Source organism: Cololabis saira, chromosome 11 (assembly GCF_033807715.1).
Source record: "Cololabis saira isolate AMF1-May2022 chromosome 11, fColSai1.1, whole genome shotgun sequence".
In the NCBI taxonomy this organism is placed as follows: Eukaryota; Metazoa; Chordata; class Actinopteri; order Beloniformes; family Belonidae; genus Cololabis; species Cololabis saira.
This window is the reverse complement of record NC_084597.1, coordinates 19524227-19536605: the sequence shown is the minus strand read 5'-3', so window position 1 is coordinate 19536605 and position 12379 is coordinate 19524227. Positions and strand designations below refer to the sequence as shown.

General features: G+C 41.7%; 1 protein-coding gene across 1 annotated transcript in view; it reads right to left on the bottom strand.

The window, feature by feature from the left end:
• Nucleotides 1-1677: 1677 nt before the first annotated feature.
• jmy (junction mediating and regulatory protein, p53 cofactor) overlaps nucleotides 1678-12379 on the bottom strand; it is a 45782-nt gene continuing 35080 nt past the window's right edge. Inside the window, exons 6-10 of the mRNA XM_061733915.1 lie at nucleotides 9325-9515; nucleotides 9131-9205; nucleotides 6483-6572; nucleotides 3956-4466; nucleotides 1678-2610 (exon numbers count right to left, since the gene is read on the bottom strand). Of these exons, the coding sequence (XP_061589899.1) occupies nucleotides 2297-2610; nucleotides 3956-4466; nucleotides 6483-6572; nucleotides 9131-9205; nucleotides 9325-9515 (1181 nt within the window). The 3' untranslated portion in view covers nucleotides 1678-2296. The remainder of the gene's footprint in view (nucleotides 2611-3955; nucleotides 4467-6482; nucleotides 6573-9130; nucleotides 9206-9324; nucleotides 9516-12379) is intronic.

Here is a 12379-nt window from a genome sequence, read left to right as displayed (position 1 = left end):
CAAATATTCTAACTTGTATAAAATATGGAAAGTACTCTCTAAGGTGCCTTCAACAACCAAATGCCCAAGAACCTTCAGACGTTTACGATTTATGCTCACAGACAACAGAGGAAATTAGTCAGTTATTCTATGTAGCAATACCACTTTTGACCACACGATGGCATCAGATAATGGGAGTTTATGTGTCAGCAACAATGTGCACCTCCAGTGGGACAAAGTGGTATAACAAGATGTGCCCGTCTCTTCTCATTGGTAGTCTTGTCAGTGGCTCCTTTAGTCAACACAGCAGATCCATGTGCCCCCGTGTGGTCAGAGGTGGGGTTACTACATAGTGTCTTTAAATTGTAAAAACAAGAGGGAATGCATGAATCTTTGAGCTCTACTCTAAACATCTGACAAGTAGGGGTTCATTAAACCGATTGGAGAATGTTGTCAAACTGTCCTTTTAGTCAAAACGATGACTCAAGAAGTGGAAATGGTCCTGATATGGAAATATTAAATTAAACGCATCCATTTTTCCACCTCTAAGAATGACAGTAAAACCAGATGATCATAAAAAAACAACCACAGCCTAATTCAAGTAATCATTCATACTTAAACGTTTCAAAGGCAGATTTTCTAAATACTGATGCGGCATCAGGAACATCTGCAGATGAGAAGTAGAGGACGCGCATGTCAACGGTCACGAGAGTAAAATTATGAATATTTCCAGTGTTGGTTGTCAGTCTGACATCGTCTTGCTTGTTAAATGTTTATGCACCTATTTTAAAAATTAACAATGCTAATAAAAAAAGGTTTGGTTGATTTAAAGCAGCACAATGTAACTTTCAGCTTTTGTTGAGTTTGGCGGCTCCTTTGGACAAAAGCGGTAGTGCTTTACCAGAAAGAACTACATTTCCCATGAGCACCAGCGCGTACTGCCGGAAAACTCCTGTCCCCGTCGCGTGCATTTGTTTTGATGAGAGAAGACGGGACGGACTTTCAAAACTACTTTTCTGTTTTCAGCGGTCGTTTGCAGGATGGATAGCGAAGAGGTAATGTAACTATTTTTGGCTAAACAATATAATATGACGATGTTGAAAAACACTAAGTTCAACTTGGTTTTATTAAGTTGTTTCAGCGAGATAATGCGCCCTACAAACTCATACGCTTTGCACCTTTTTCCTGTCACGTTTTTTAGAGGGACTTCGTCATAAATTAGTAGTCCAACATACTTACTGACAAAATAAAAAAATACTTTATAACCTGTGAATAACTGAATGCCCATTCCTTATATTTTGCAGATCAGCCCTGCACAATTTTACAGTTCTCAGGAAAAATACTAAAACCCAAGATGAATCCGCTGTATGTGAAAACATTCTAATTTTGATATTTATTGAACATAGAACTCTACATTTACATTTGTATCATAACAATTCTGTCTCTCTTGTCGGACATCCCTCCTCGTCTTTCAGCTCACGCAAGCGAGTGAACGCCAGGCCAATGTTTATTCTTGTCCTGGCATTTTTTTTTTATTTTTTTTTTTTGTCCGGGCATTTAGCTTGTTACTCTCCCGCTTTCTTTTTTCGCCTCCTCTGATAAAACTTTTATTTTCTTAGTTTTTTTCGCTGCTTCGGCCATGATACCAGCTTCTGCTGAGCTCTGCGCTCCACGCTCCGCCCAGCTTTCGTCTCGACTCCAAATCGGGAAGGAGGGGGAAGTGACGTATGCCGTAAAGTAAAGATTTTTAGTTTTTTAGTGTGGCAGGGTTCCTACCATGCACCTCAAAGTTACATAGTGCCAGTGAAGGCGATACAGACCCCTCAGACAGTGACAGAGGTGTAATTAAACCTGTTGTAAGTTGATGTACCATCATAATGACTCTGGAAATATGATATTAAGGTGGAAAAGTTACGTAGTGCTGCTTTAAAAGCTGTTGTATTCAGATATTGTTGCGTGGTAAACTGAAAAGTGTAAATGCTTGAGTAGTAAAAAATGTAGCGAGGACTAAAAGGCTGGATAAAACAAACCCATCAAAGCGAGTTACAGTACGACGCTGAAGTAACGAGAGGTTTGAAGTTGCACCCTCACCAGGAAACCCACAGCAACATAGAACAAGGTCTCTCTTAACAAACACAGGTATGGCAGGCATCTGCTCTCTTTAGAAAATAAAGACAGTTTTTTGTTTGTTCAAATTGCACCAAGGTGGCTCCAGCTGACCCCGGCTCGTCTCGACTCAGATCACTGGTTTTTCCTTCTTTTTGGCTCCACATATCCGTAAAAGTTTAAGATTTAAAAGCTCTAAAAAAACACCAGCTCAGTTTTCCCAGTCGGTGCAGGGAAGGCCTTCGTCCTCTGACTCCGACTCCGACTCCGGCGACGCCTCTTTGATTCTCCTCAGAGCCTCGTGGATGCTGCGGGTCAGCGGGTCGGCTGAGTGCGGGAAGCTCTTGGGGCGATGCTGCTCTGGATGAGAGCAAACCTTCTTCAGCCGGACGCCCTGGCGGATCTGAGCCAGGATGTTGTTGCTGTCGTCGTCCGGGTCGGGGCCCAGGACTCGCAGCTCGGCCTTCCTCAGGTGGAAACTGCCCCGCTTGAGAGAGGCCAGCACCTCATCCATGGGCGAGCTCGCTGTGAACACACAACGTTAAAGACCGTTTAGAACCAGGAGAGCAAATCAAAGCCCACTAACCTGATTCCAATCAGCTGTTACAGCCAAGTAAAGCTTCAGCAGGTCACAACTCCACAACCTTCATCGATGTTTACCACAAAACATTTTAACATTTTGATAATCAAACTTTAAGGCCCTGTCCCAATACTCCCCCTACCCCTCGTTTTCATCACTACCCCTAAATTTTGCGCGTTCCCGTGAGGGTAGTGGTGTCCCAATTCCTCTTTTCACCTAGGGGGAGTGGAGAAAACGAGGGGTAGTGGCTATGAATTGTCCCTACGGAGCGAGGGATTTGCGATCCTCACTCGCTGACCTTGGGACCAAAAAATTTCCCAGAATGCTTTTTGTCGTCATTTGCAGACTGAATCCAAAAAAAAAAAACATGGCTATTTTTTAGTGAATAAAATCAATATTTTGAGTTAGTTTCTGCATAAAAATGAGTTTCGATTACATTTCTAGCGAGAAATATATATTTTACTTTCATAATATTCACTCAGTGAATGTACATAATCACTTTTTTGCCCGTTTTTTGCAACCCCGCCAGAATAAAGGCTGATTTATGGTTCTGCGTTACACCAACGCAGAGCCTACGGCGTAAGTTACGCAGCGACGTGCGCCGTACGCCGTAACCTACGCCGTACCCTACGCCGTAGCTCTGCGTCGATTTAACGCGGAACCATAAATCAGCTCCGGAGCCGGCAGGCAGACAGAAATCCCAAACTTTTTGGAGCAAATTTCTTAACAGGCGTAGCTACAACTGTTAGATTTCATCTATTAAACCAACATTTATCTTCCTAAATGATTTATTTCAGCCAGCGGTAATTCTCCACAGAGCTGCAGGTTTCTCCCCGGGAAGACGGCGCCTGTACATGAGCTGCTGCTGCTGCGCCCCGGTCTCATCATTGCCGAAAACATCAGATCAAATTTCTTAACAGGCGTTATTTGGATAAACTGAGCACAGGTTGGGGATCTTAACGGTTACTTTTACGCCTAAAAAAATATTAAAACTTAATAAAGTGGCATATTAACAGCGCTACAGCTGAAATTAAAACAGCTTTTGGCTCTCAGCTTCCTGATTAGGAGTAGGGATGAAAACGAGGGGTAGGGGGAGTATTGGGACAAGCCCCTGGGAAGATTTCAAGTGCCCTAAAATCTGTCCCTTCTTTTTTAGGGGTAGTGAAGAAAAGAAGGGCGAGTGTAAGAAAGTAGGGCTAGTGAAGAAAAGTAAGGGGTGTATTGGAATTGGACCTAAGCCTTTCTGATCCTCACTGAGGCCACCCAAAGTTTAGAGCCACTCGTCCTCACCTCTCCTCCACTGCGCTGAGTCCAGGGAGGACGTCTTCCTCAGCTTCTTCATCGCCGTCTGCAGTTGGCTGCTGTCGAAGAATCGAGGGGAAAACGGAGCCAGAGGCAGGGAGGCGGGTTCAGATTCGCATTTCTGCTGCCGCACCGGGCTGGAGGCGGGAATCTCAGAGGGGGGAAGCGATGGGGGAGGGGGAGGTGGTGGAGGTGGAGGTGGAGGCGGGAGGGGGCAAGAGGGGCTCAGCGAAAGAATAGATGGAGAGGTTGGGAGAAGAGGCAGAGAGAGGAAAGGAGGCGAAGCGCCGAGACTCTGGAGGTCAACAGTTGGTAGAGAAGCGCTGTCGCAGCCGTAGGCGTCGGGCGGAGGAGGAGCGGAGAGTTCTGGGAGATCTGAGATGGAGTCGGTCTGAACGCTGACCGCCTGGGTGCTGGGCTGCTGTCCCACTCGCCTCCGACTGTGAGGCTGAGTCAGACGCAACCGACTGGACCTCAGGGTCACCTGGCCTGGATAACGCTGCGCAGGGAGAAGAGACGGAGTTAGCGAGACGGTTAAAACCAACTTGTTGTACAATTTTTCCTATAATATTATTTGCTCTTTTGTATTGAACCAATCACCACAACCAGAGCCGGATTAACGCAAAAGCAAACTAGGCATGTGCCTAGGGCCCGATTGACAGGGGAGGGGCCCAGACAGAGGGACAAAAAAATAAAAAATAAAAAATTTCTGCACACATATTAATGGTTGAACCTAAGGCATATATATATATATATATATATGTGCATTATTACTATATTTAGTGTGCATACATATATATACGCATACATACGCATACACATACATACACACATACTACAGCACACTTTGTCTTACTGCAAATTTTATTGGTCTTTGTAGATTTGACTTCTTATTTAACTATTCAATTTAATCAACACATTTAATTAAGATTTTCTGCAAAATGCAATAGCTTAAAACTAGTGATGCACCGAAATGAAAATTTGTGGCCGAAACCGAAACCGAAAATAATAATAAACACTTGGCCGAATACCGAACAATACCGAACATGGTTCTTCGCAGTTTTTCATTTATTTTGCCAATTTTTTCACCATTGCATAAATCAAATAAATTTGATTTAGGCATGCTTTTAAAAGAAAAAAATCTTTTACAAAATTACAAGGTAGAAAATATTTATTGAACATAAAAATAGATTGATTTATGTTGTTTTGGTTCCACCTCCTGGTGAATGTTAGGTAAAATTCTTATGTGGTTACTTTTTGGTTGGCCAACGATTTGTGTTTGTGGTGCACAACCGTTACGGGAGCGGTCAGTCTATTTCCTTATTTTACAACGCCGTTATTAATTGTTAGTTTTTTTTTCCCACTTATTCCACCGAACATCGAAAGTGTTTTTTTTGCCATTTTCGGCCGAACAATTTTGGTTACCGAACAATCAGTGCATCACTACTTAAAACATTTATCTTATTTTACTCTGTTTACATAGCAATGCTGACACCTATTGGTGATTTACTGGTACTAATACCTTAACAATGATACTCGCAATCGATAAGATAAGGATAATTTAAGAGCATTTAATAGAGCGGTGTAATAACGTATAAATAATAAAAATCAAAAAATAGTCTGATAGACTGTTTAATATACAACACATGACTTATTTTGGAATACAAAGAACCAACTTGACTATGACTATGATATGTAAAATGTGAATTAACTTTCATTAGTAACTTTGGTAAGTTTAAGATTTCAATTCATAAATAACATAAATGGAGGGGGGCCCAAAAATCACAGTCTTCCTAGTGTAGTCCATTTATTTAATCCGGCTCTGACCACAACAAATTCCTTGTGTGTGTAAAACTACTTGGCAATAAACTTCTTTCTGACTCTGATTGTGATTCTGAGGACAGATGCTGGTAAACCTGGTCCTCCTAGTGTGGAAATGTAACAAGAACCCATCACAACGGCAGAATACCACAAGGACTCCTAGCGGTAGGAGAGTAGAAGAGTTACTCAGACGTTACAGTAGTACAGAAGTTACAGTAGCGGCCGGGCAGGGGGTCTTTACTGATTGGGATTTCTAAATGACGTTCTCTTACATAAACATAAGTCATGTGAACACAACTCACTTGAACCCGCTGGACTAGAAACATTTTGCTGAGTACATTTAATGAAGTTGGAGATTTTAACCCTTGCAAGGCTCTAAGATGTGGTAAAAGCATGTTAAAAGTATGTAAAATGAATAAAATAAGGCCCTCGTGAACTTATGTCAAATCAAAGAGCAAGAAATGTTTCATTCAGACCCTGAAACTGTTACAACAGTAGGTGAGGGGACTCATGATGTCCTCATGATGACCATGAACTGCCTCAGAAATACAAGAAAACACACTGATAATGACAAAACAACCATAAATTAAATAAATGCGGGTTGCTGTCCATTCTGTGTGAAGGACTGAACATCGTAGTTGGTAAAGGGAACTCCTCAGAAGAGTCGTGGAGCATTTCTGAGACAAGTTCTCACCTGTCTGAGGCTGCGAAGTCTATCCAGAGTCCTCTGCCTCTCCTGACTCACTCGGGCGTTTCGCTGGGCTTCGTCATCTTCTTCTGCTCCCTTTAAAGAACAAGAAGACGATGGGGTTCAGTAGCATCTACCTCAAGAGATTGTGTCACCTTACAAGAACTACAAGCGCTCCGTTATAAAACTGGGTTTACCATGAAACAATTAAGGGCCAATCCCAATGTTCACCCTACTCACTACCACTTCACCCTCAAAATGAAGCCACAAGGGTCTTTGTAATCTTCCCTAGGGATTAGGACACCACTTGCTACGTCACTGCGTGGTTTACGTTCGGGTACGTAAGCAACTGCGTAGTTACGTTTGCACATACGTCACACCATATCAGGAAGCTGAGAGCTAAAAGCTGTTTTAATTTCAGCTGTAGCCAGGGGGCGAAAATCCCGTTTCATAGTTGGGGGGGACAATAAACAGTAACATTTTAGAGAATAAATCCAGGGGGGGGACAAGGAAAAAAAGTTTTAGCCTTCCAATACAGCATTTTGACATTTTCAACTCTATCTCGCAAACAGGCAGAAAACCTTTCTTAGAGTAATACAAAACAATGGTATTAGGTGGAAGGTGGCAATAATACAGCACATCTGACATAATACACTGCAAAAACCCAAAATCTTAACAAGAATATTTGTCTTATTTCTAGTTAAAATGTCTCATTTTTAGTTAAAAAAAATCTAATTACACTTAAAACAAGACTAATCACTGGAAAAGAACAACAATTTTCACCTGTTTCAAGTAGATTTTCACTTAAAATAAGTAGAAAAATCTGCCAGTGGAACAAGATTGTTTTGCTTATAAGATAAATCTTGTCGCACTGGCAGATTTTTCTAATTATTTCAAGTGAAAATTTACTTGAAACAGGTGAAAATTGTCAAATAACAAGTTATTTTTCTGGTGATGACTCTTGTTTTAAGTGTAATGAGATTTTACTGTTTATTATTATTTGGGTTTCGGCCACAAATTTTCATTTTGGTGCATCACTACTAAATACTACTGCATTGTTCCAAAATTATTAATTCTGTCTCAAATTATTCTATGGGGGGGACAGCTTTACTAATGGGGGGGACTTGTCCCCCCTGTCCCCCCCGGGATTTTCGCCCCTGGCTGTAGCGCTGTTAATATGCCACTTTATTAAGTTTTAATATTTTTTCAGCCGTAAAAGTACCGGTAACCGTTAAGATCCCCAACCTGGGCTCAGTTTATCCAAATAACGCCTGTTAAGAAATTTGATCCGATGTTTTCGGGGATGAGAAGAGCCGCCGGCTCGGGAGCAGCAGCTGGTTCCACGTTAAATCGATACCCTACGCAGAGCCTACAGCGTAGGGTACGGTGTAGCCTACCGCGTAACCTACGCCGTAGGCTCTGCATTGGTGTAACGCGGAACCATAAATCAGCCTTTATTCTGGCGAGATCTGAAAAAAGCAACAACGGGCAAGCGAGCGATTATGTACATTCACTGAATATTATGAAAGTAAAATATACATTTCTCGCTAGAAATGTAATCAAAACGCATTTTTATGCAGAAACTAACTCAAAATATTGATATTATTCACTAAAAATGCAAATGTCCGGCCTGTTTTTTTGTTTGATTCAGTCTGCAAATGATGACGTAAAGCAGTGTCTCCCAACCTGGGGTCCGGGCCCCCCCTGGGGGGGCGCCTGAGATCTCTGGGGGGGCGCGAAACTTTGTCTGCTTTGAGGATATGCAGTTGTAAACATTATATTAGCGCATGTTAAATAAATAAAAAACATAATAACACACCTAATGGAATACTGTAATCCAAGTCTGTATAAACCCACGTAGTATTTTAAAATGACCAAAATATATTTCTACGTTATTTAGCAGGATAAAAACGTAATAAATTATTATTATATGATTATTCAACATTTAATCATACTACTACTCCGACAGGTTGTTAAAGGAAAAATGTTAAAAAATGTTGCTCTCATATTAAAAGAGACATTTTTCAGTAATTATTTTATGTCCTTGCAATTATTTTTTGTGCGTATTTCATACATTGGTGACACAAAATGAAGGTGAGAAAGACAAAGTCATATATTTACAGGGTAAACCAAAGAGAAATGTATCACAAAAACATAATTAATGTAATTTTTTTTCAATTAAAGATTTTTAACGAATCACTTTACTCTATTGGTGTTAGTACGTACGGGTCGGGGGGCCCGGCTGGTCTTAGACTCAAGTAGGGGGGGCTCCAAGGAAAAAGTCAGCATCTGAAATCCCTCGCTCTCAAGGGGTAGATTCATACCCCCTACCCCTCGTTATGCCCACTACCCCTACATGCAAAGAGGAATTGGGACACCACTACCCTCACAGGAACACGCAAAATTTAGGGGTAGGGCTGAAAAGTAGGGCTAGGGGGAGTATTGGGACTGGCCTTTAATATAGGAAAGAAAATCATAAAAAGGAGGTCATGGCACAGCAGAAGATCTGATTTTCAAGAAAGTGGAGCTTTGAGACGTTTTTTCAGTCTAAAACGATTACTATGAATTCTTGTCCTGCACCATAAACACATGGACAAATGTGTGGTCAATGAAATAAGTTGAAACTTGTTAGTTTGAAGTTGAAGTTGTAATACCTGCAGAGAGCTGCAGTCAGCGTCACTTCCTTGCCGTTGTTGGATCTTCTTTTTGTGATTAGCAACACAGATTTCCTGAATAAGAAGAAAGAAAAGAAAAGCATTCAAAGAGATGAATCACACAGACATGTCCATCTGTTAGAGAAAACCGCAGACAACAGCAGCTGGAGGCATCGTGACTCATCAGGACTCACTTTCTTGTTTTTGAGGTAGACTTTCTTGGCTGTGATGCGGCCTCTGCGGGCCTCCAGCTGCCGCGTCCTCTGCTGGAGGACACACAGTTCTTCTTCTCTGAGGGGCGATGGAGGTGTTGCAGGGTCCTCTTCACCTTTCATGGCATCGGGGCTCTCGAAGGCATCGTAGTACACCACCTCGTCCTGTCGCTCTGGAAGAATGTCAGAAGAGATTCAGGGAAACCCTGTGGTAACACTAAGCTGGGATCAAGTCTCAGCTGCAGTCGCTGTTCGTGTTTACTGTGTTTTCATTTGATCAGACGCACAAATAAGATATTTTAATTTCAGAATGATATCATAACATTTTACTAGCTGTCTTGGAGAAGCATAAACTCAACAGTAACACTGAGTTATCAGGCACGGCTGGCATGTTGTCGCCCACATATGGGATCCAGCAAGCACCACTGGTTCAAATGATAAGTTGTTCCGCAGGATTCAAATACACTGATGTTTCCTTTCAATTCAATTCAATTTTATTTATATAGTGTCTAATACAACAGATGTTGTCTCTAGACGCTTTCCAGAGACCCAGAACATGACCCCCGAGCAGTTATTACATAAACAATGGCAGGTAAAAACTCCCCTAGTGGGAGAAAAACCTTAAGCCAAACAGTGGCAAGAAAAAACTCCCCTTTAGGAGGAAGAAACCTTGAGCAGGACCAGGCTCGTAAGGGGGGACCCTCCTGCCGAAGGCCAAACTGGGGGAGTCGGGGACGTCAGCAGCACACAGCAGGCAGGTGGAAGCAGCAGCGGGATAACCTTCTTTTCTTATCGATCATCTCAGTCTATCTATCTATCAAGTGGTTTACGTCATATCTGTCAGATAGAACCTTCTCTGTTCTGCTTGGTGATTCCTGCTCCTCCTGTGCCTCCCTCTCATGCGGCGTCCCGCAAGGTTCTATTCTAGGCCCACTTCTTTTTTCATTATATATGTTGCCACTTGGGTCCATTATAGCCAGACATAACTTATCATTTCATTGTTATGCAGATGATCTACAGATCTATCTGCCACTGAAGCCTAAAGCCACTACTGCACAAAGCTCCCTGCTGGAATGCATTGCTGACATCAAGCAGTGGTTGGCACGCAATTTTTTACATTTAAATGAGGACAAAACGGAGTGCATTTTGTTTGGTGACACCGTGACGGCTGACTTTGGCTCTTTGTCCGGATCTTTTAGTCCCAAAGTTAGGAACCTGGGAGTTATTTTTGATAGCTTTTTAAAATTTGACCGACAAGTGGACAATGTCGTGAAGACAAGTTTTTATCAATTGCGTCTTTTAACCAAAGTCAAAACATTTTTGAGCCGTCAAGACATGGAGAGAGCTGTCCACGCTCTAGTCAGCTCCAGATTGGACTATTGCAATGCACTTTATGTTGGCATTGCCCAATCCTCTTTTAGCCGTCTTCAGCTGGTACAAAATGCAGCTGCCCGTCTTTTAACGAACACACCCAGACGAGAGCACATCACCCCGGTCCTCTATTCCCTTCACTGGCTGCCTGTTCGTTTTAGAGTTGATTTTAAACTTTTAATGTTTCTTTTTAAAGCTCTTAACGGCCTTGCCCCTCCTTATTTATCAGAGCTTTTAACGGTGCGTGAGCCTGGTAGAGCTCTGAGATCCTCCAACCAACGTTTGTTGGAAGTGCCCAGGTCAAAGCAGAAGCGCTGGGGTGACCAAGCCTTTTCAGTTGCCGGCCCCAGGCTCTGGAATAAGCTCCCCTGTGAGTTATGCACCATCTCTGACCTTGGCCTTTTTAAATCTAAAATTAAAACTTATTTATTCAGGGTGGCTTTTAATACCCAGTAGTGTGGCGACACTTTTTTATACTTGATGTTTTTATTTGTTCATATGTTTTATTCTTGTTTTATTTTGTTGTATGTTATGTAAAGCACTTTGGTTCACCTTGAGGTCGATGTAAGGTGCTATACAAATAAAGTACATTTACATTTACATTTACATCAACTCGTGCGATGCACCTTCAAATGCTTTATTAGTGACAAAACCCATTTGAGTGTCTGCACCGAGGCTCTGAGCTGATAAATATCCACTCATAAGGTGAAAATGGAGATATCTGAGGTGCTGAACATGAATGACGCCCAAACTGTTGGATCTGAGTCTGCAGGTGGATGCTGGGAGGAGTTCACTTCACTTCAACTTAACTGTACCTGAAGGTAAATTTGCCTTGCAATAAGGCGGTCTAGCGAGTCCAGCAATAAGACACCATCATACATACATTATACAACATAAACATAAACCATAATCACAACATAAAAGGCTAAAACCTTATCTATTTATTTAGGAGGGTTATAGCAGTGGGTATAAAACTATGTTTGAAACGTTTGGTTTTGTATTGTGGTGTATATCTGCGTCCTGACTGAAGTAGCTGGAACTGGCCGTGTAGTGGATGAGAGGTATCTGTTAAAATACATTCAGACAGCGTTTCTGTCTGGAAAACAGCATGTCCGGATTCATCTGCTACTCTCTCATCATCTTACTAGACCAGGGGTCGGCAACCCGCGGCTCTAGAGCCGCATGCGGCTCTTTAGCGCCGCCCTAGTGGCTCCTTGGAGCTTTTTCAAAAATGTTTGACCTTTTTTTCCTCTTTCTTTCTTTCTCTTTTTTTCTATTTTTCTTTTTTTCTCTTTTTTTCTTCCTTTTTCCTTTCCTTTTTTAATCTCGTCATTTCGACTTTTTTCTCAACATTTTGACTTTTTTCTAAAAATTTTGACTTTTTTCTTGACATTTTGATTTTTTTCTCGACATTTCGACTTTTTTTGAGATTGTACTTCAACATTAATCTCGAAATTTCGAGTTTTTTCTCGACATTTCGACTTTTTTCTCAAAATTCTTACTATTTCCTCGCCATTTTGACTTTTTCTCGACATTTTGACTTTTTTCTCGACATTTCGACTTTTTTCTCGAGATTGTACTTCAACATTAATCTCGAAATTTCGACTTTTTTTTCAACATTTCGACTTTTTTCTCGAAATTCTGACTATTTCCTCGACATTTTGCC